Source organism: Lagopus leucura, unplaced genomic scaffold (genome assembly GCF_019238085.1).
Source record: "Lagopus leucura isolate 7727_CA_CO unplaced genomic scaffold, USGS_WTPT01 Super-Scaffold_100001, whole genome shotgun sequence".
NCBI classification, from domain to species: Eukaryota; Metazoa; Chordata; class Aves; order Galliformes; family Phasianidae; genus Lagopus; species Lagopus leucura.
Window position 1 is genome coordinate 483,268 of NW_024962262.1, and position 5,780 is coordinate 489,047.

Here is a 5,780-nt window from a genome sequence, read left to right on the forward strand (position 1 = left end):
GAAGTCCACCTCCACAGCACAGGTGGGGTAAATCACACTGGACGTAAAAGTTGCTGGAATCAGCTCATCCTGTGTGGCTGAGCATCAGCTAACCTGCAGGATCACAATTGTCACTATACAGCAATTTTTTATAAAGTGCAAATAAATTCCAGGGGAGAGAGACAACCAAACCACCAGAGCTGTGTGATGCACCATGCTGCACCTATCAGTGGATCTTCCAGTGAACAGCAGTCAGAAAAGCTACAAAAAACAGTTTTACATGTTCTTTATTGAGGTGAAACAAGATCAAGCAAAAGCAGGGGTTTCACATTTCTTTCTGCTAAGCAAGTCTGTACCTTTTAAGCTGGCTAACAGACAGACCCACTGCATGCTGCAGGGGTTATACCCTGCCCTGACACCAAAGAAGCGGGCGCATGGGCAGAGGGGCACAGCACTTACAGTCACATTGAACATTTCCTAAGGTTCTTGCATTTTACAGCTGGATCAGTGCAGAATAAAATAATTACACCATCACAGACCCATTACAAACATGAACACAGGCAACAGAGACTAGAGAGTAAAAAAGATCACGACATTCCGAATCGACCGAAAGCTCATAACAGAGATGTGCGGTGGTGTTACTGGTGTCTGCCCACAGAGACCCAGAGCAGCTCTGAGAGTTTCTGACCGTCCTTTACTCCTGATAGGACTTCACCAGAAGCCACATGAGCAGCACAGTGATGAGGACAATCATGAAGTTGAGGAAAAGTTCTTGTGTGGATCGCTCCATTTTAGGGGATGTTCGGGCGAGCAGAGGTCAGCGGGCAGAGCAAGGGGAAGCCGGCAGGGGCTTAGCAGGGAGCTTCCTTGAGCTCAGCCTTCAGGTCACAGGCTCTTGTAAGGGAAAAGGAAAATAAGTGAGGAACAGATACAGAAAGGCAAGTCCAGCAGAGCTATCTGCATCAGCATGAATAAATGCTGGGTTTTGCGCCTAGGAGTTAGTCTGCACTGCGGGTGCTACAAAGCAGCGGCCATCTCCAGCAGCTTATCGCCTTCTTGGATTGCCAGCATTTGACAAGAATCAATCTCAGCCTCACCCCAAAACAGTTGTCCCAAGGGGGAGCAGTCCCTGGAATTTTGCTCTGCTTTGTGTCAGCATTTCAAATAAATAAATCCCAATCCCATGGGTTACTTCAAATTGATGTACACTATAAATATACTTCTGTTCAGCATCCTCTAGACTCTGTTTGTTTGCATATTTCATCTTTTAAAGAAAAGAGTTTTAAAGCATTCTCCTATAAAAAAAAGCTAATACATCTCTAGGATTTGTTAAAGCTAATAAAGCTAATAAATCTGTTGTATTTTTATCCCAGATACTTATCCAGCATTCCTTAAAGAGTCTTGATGCAAGTAAAATTTTGCACAGAAATACTACAGCTGGAAAAAAAATTGAATTTCAGCTTCTCCTCTAAAAGTTAGAGGGAAAAGAGATAATTATTGATGGTACCACTTCAAGTGCAAGGAGAACTTAAGGTTTAGCATTTTCCTTTCTGAAGAACTTCATAAATACTGTGAGTTAATCCCGTGGATGAAATGGGATTTTCACAAGCAACTTCTGACTTCCCTGCACTTTCAAGCTTCTACAGGTCTATAGCAATTCCACTCAAGTTATATTCAAAAGCTCTTCCGTTGGTTATCACTTTTATTTACTTTATCACAGCGAGTTTTGAATTTTTCATGTTCATAAGTTCATACAGATTAATGAGGATGCTTTATCAGGAATGCCACACACCAATCCCATTTGCATGCCGTGTAAATAAAATAAACCCTTTAGACAAATGAGGCATAAGCTCTGGACAAACAAAGAATTTCAGCACACAACCAAAATCTTCAAAGAGAAGAGAAGATAGATTGGACTGTTGTACCTATGGTGCAAACAGGAGAAGCCTTGGTACTGTACCAGAATGAAGGCAGAAGGTTTAAATAGAAACTGCTTGAGTTTGCAGATTAAATATTAAAAGCCTACTGCATGCAGTTAACAAATTCCTCCATTCCCAAGCTGTTCTGCCAGCCTCCCATATCCCTGGGCAAGAGAAAATCTGACCTAATAAGTAAGCCAAGTTGGGTTTTTTTACCTTAGGAAGGTGAATGGAGCCCAGTGGTTCTCCTTTTGGGGCTCTGAGACACTGTAGATACAATTTCTCTCTCGGCTTCTGCCTATCTCCCACTCGGTCTGGTGCCCCGTCCCACTGTGGGAACTGAAGTAGTCTGAGGGAGGAGAGCAACAAGTGTGTTGGCAGCTCAGTGCTGACATCACCCCCAAAATATTTTAAAAGGGCTAAGCTGGGCTGCAAGGCTTGGTTAAGGCTGTTTAAGCTGTGGGGTCTATGAGCTGGTTTACTCAGTTCAGCTCTCCTCACAGCATGCTGTGCTGGGAGCAGGACAGCAGGCTGCCCTTGGGAAGCAATGGGATCTTACAGGGCATTTCTTGTGGCCCCTGGGGGGCTTCTCACCCAGCATGGGGAGAAAAGAAAAGGCAAGGAAGAGCCATGTGCAGAAGCTCGTGTGCTGATTTCAGCAGCTCTGAAGATCATTTCTAGCTGCTGCAGTTCACTTCTTCAGTACAGCACAGCTGTTGGTCTCCTGCTTACAGCTCTATGCCATCCTTATGGTCTCATGTTCATATGTGTTTAAAAGAAAGTGAAAAGGAACAAAATTTTTTTGTGTTTAAACACAGCCTCATAAAATCCAGGAGCATTTTCTGGGTAGAAAATTCTGAGACGAGGAGGTTTGGAAAGCATCACCCTCTGCTTTGAAGAGTCCCCGTCTGCCCAAGGAGGTTGTGGATGCCCCATCCCCGGAGGCGTTCAAGGCCAGGCTGGATGTGGCTCTGGGCAGACTGGTCTGATGATTGGCGACCCTGCACATAACGGGGTTGAAACTGGATGATCATTGTGGTCCTTTTCAACTGAGACTGTTGTATGATTCTGTGATTCTACTTGCATGCTCTTTCCTCAGCGATTTTCCATGTTGCTATCAGTGCTCCCATTAGCCACCACATGCACAAAAGTGTTTTTGCAGCCCTGTAGTGTCTTCTCCCAGAAAGCACTCTGCTCTGCAACCTAGGTAGCTTAACCCTTTACCTTAACTTTGCCCACAGCGCAACTAGAATCTATTATAGACATGAATGAAAGGAAATGGCAGTAAACGGCCATCTGTTTCCTTTAAACCAGTACATCTCAGCGGGGTGAGCTAGGCTGAGCTGGGAGCTGACTTTGTGCTGCCACTTGGATAAGCACTTGGAGCTTTTGCTCAAGTATCTCCATAGAGGGGCCAATGTCTGATGCTGCCGAGCAGGACTGTCCTGGACATGCCAAAGTGTGCAAAGCTGACTGCACATCAGTTCCCCACCCTCAGTGCCATCATCTAGCAAGCAGGATGGAGGTTATCTGCTGATTCTGATGCCTTTGACACATTCAGGCGTATTGGGGCAGGCTGTGACACCCCCTCTCTGGGCTCATCCATCCTCTGTCACTCTCAGATGTCACTGCCGTGCCCAGTGAGGGAGCTCAGCTGGCAGAAACCAATCCGAGGGAAAACAAACCACAACACATAGCTGCAGGTTACCAGGGAGGCAGACGGGGCTAGCTGGCTTTGCTGGGTGAGCTCCATAAATAGCATCCCTAGTGATACTGGGGGCAGGGGGTGGACCATAGAAGTCTTCCCTTTTGTTACCCCTGCCCTCCAGGGTCATGAAAGCCAACATCAGTGGGCGGTATCCTATGCTAAAGGATACAAAGGAGGGAGCAAAGGCTTAACCATTGCCTGACTTCTCAGGGGAAAACTCAGGCAAAGGTGGTGCCCTCATTTTGCTGGAGTCCCATACTTACAGGGGATTTGGGAAATCCAGACTCAAAATTCTCCCCCCAGCCAGAGAGCAACAAGGGGTACAACTGCCTTGATCCTCCCTCAAATCCTTCTCTTCCCCACATGGTCCCCCAGCACAACTCCTTCCTCTTGGACTTCGTCCATGACAGCTAGAAAAGCTTCCCTTCTTGGAAGCAGGGAACATTAATTAGCACTGCCAGTGAACACCCCAACTCCTGCATACCCTTCCTTTTTCTCTACAGACACAGATTTGCTGGGATGCAATCTTATAGGAGAACCTAGAGGAGCACATAGGATCAGAGGAATTTATCAGTGGACCAGAACAAAGGTTCATCTAACCCAGCAAAATGCCCAGTAGTGAAATTTGGGGAAAGCAGATAGAAACAGAGCAAATGTAAAGTGGTCTTTGCTGGAATATTTTCTCATTTCTGGGATACAGCCTACTGGGACTATCAGGCTGGCTCTCAAGATTATCTCATCTCACTGCTCACAGCGTCAGCACGTCCTTTAGACACAAGGGTCCAAAATTCCTGCCTCTGTTGTAGCTCACCAGGAAATTGTCCCAGACCAGGGAAGCTGTTCACAGTTGAGCTACACAACTGCATACTTTTAACTTTACAAAAAAGAAATGGCAAGCTGAAAAACTCTATATAGCAGAGAAATTAACTTTCCTCAACATACCAGCAACATGGAAACAGATAGAATTGAGCTCTTCCTAGTTAAGAAACACTTTCTGATGAAGAAAGCTAGTCCCAAGTAACTATAGAAAAGCCAGACTGCTGTTATACATGCTTTCGATACCATCAAACAGAACACTCCTGTGTACAAATGTATATATATACACATCTACATACAGATATTGATATTGTATGCACATATACATGTATATGTATTTCACAAAGACGTATCACTGAACGGAAGTTGCCAGTGAACACACCTGAGCTGTGGACCATGCCTGTACATTGACTGCCAACCCAACCTGTGCCTGGAATGTCTGCCTCCAGTATGACCTGGATTAGAGTCTGCAGTTGACAGAGGCCGGAATTTTTGAACCATCTCCCAAATCATATCTCTAATATTTATGAACAAAGACTCCAAGGCTTTAATGACTGTGGCTCAAAAGGATGATTTCTTCAGCCAAAGGATGTAATACCAATGACAAAAACAGCAAGAAGGAAAAAAGGAGAATGAACTCAATTGATCTACCTTAAATGTTACCCCAGAGGTTTAAATATTGTGCTGAATGTTTTTCTTGTTGGCACTTTTATTTTTCCTTCTTTTTATGACAGATCTGGATGTTCTCAGCTTTCACATGCCCTATGCCAAAGCTGCCTCCTCATGCCTCACATACTCAAACTTAAGGCACTAGTCTATATTTAAAGTCACTGTGACTATCTCAAGTTCTTTCTAGCCTAATAATCAAGCAGCACATAATCTTTTGAAGCCATTCTTACATAATTGGAGTACATACATATTTTAATCTGCTAATAATCAGCTCATCTTTAAATCAGCACTTATTCTCTAATGTAATTGTATGTTCTTAGAAGACTCTTTTAAACCACTGATCCTTACTCTGTATGAAGCTAGGTTTGCAGCAGCATGCTCTATTTGTACACACAGTAAATGACTTGCCTGAGCAAGTCTGAAATGCTCATTCTTTGTGAGCCACATACCTGGGGCTGCAGAGAGAACTCAGTTTGATTAGACACAAGTGGGTCTAGCCTTCTCTTTTCATTAAGACTTTTAGCCTTTCATTTAAGAGCTAAATGTGTTGGCAGTGTTGAGCTCCTTCCTCAATTAGAAGAATAGAACTTTACATCTTCCGAAGCCAACTGCACACCATGTCCCTGCCCAGAGATCCCACCTACATTTGCACCTATCTAAACCTCTCCATCAAGCTAGAGGTTTTGAAC

At 44.4% G+C, this 5,780-nt stretch overlaps 1 protein-coding gene across 1 annotated transcript; it reads right to left on the bottom strand.

Annotated features, from left to right (window-relative positions):
* Positions 1–250: 250 nt before the first annotated feature.
* SLN (sarcolipin) lies at positions 251–2,259 on the bottom strand. The gene is made up of 2 exons (XM_042867653.1): positions 2,115–2,259; positions 251–873 (listed from the first exon to the last, which is right to left on the bottom strand). The coding sequence occupies exon 2, from the start codon at positions 767–769 to the stop codon at positions 674–676; it is 96 nt and encodes a 31-aa protein (XP_042723587.1). The 5' UTR covers positions 770–873; positions 2,115–2,259; the 3' UTR covers positions 251–673.
* Positions 2,260–5,780: the final 3,521 nt, after the last annotated feature.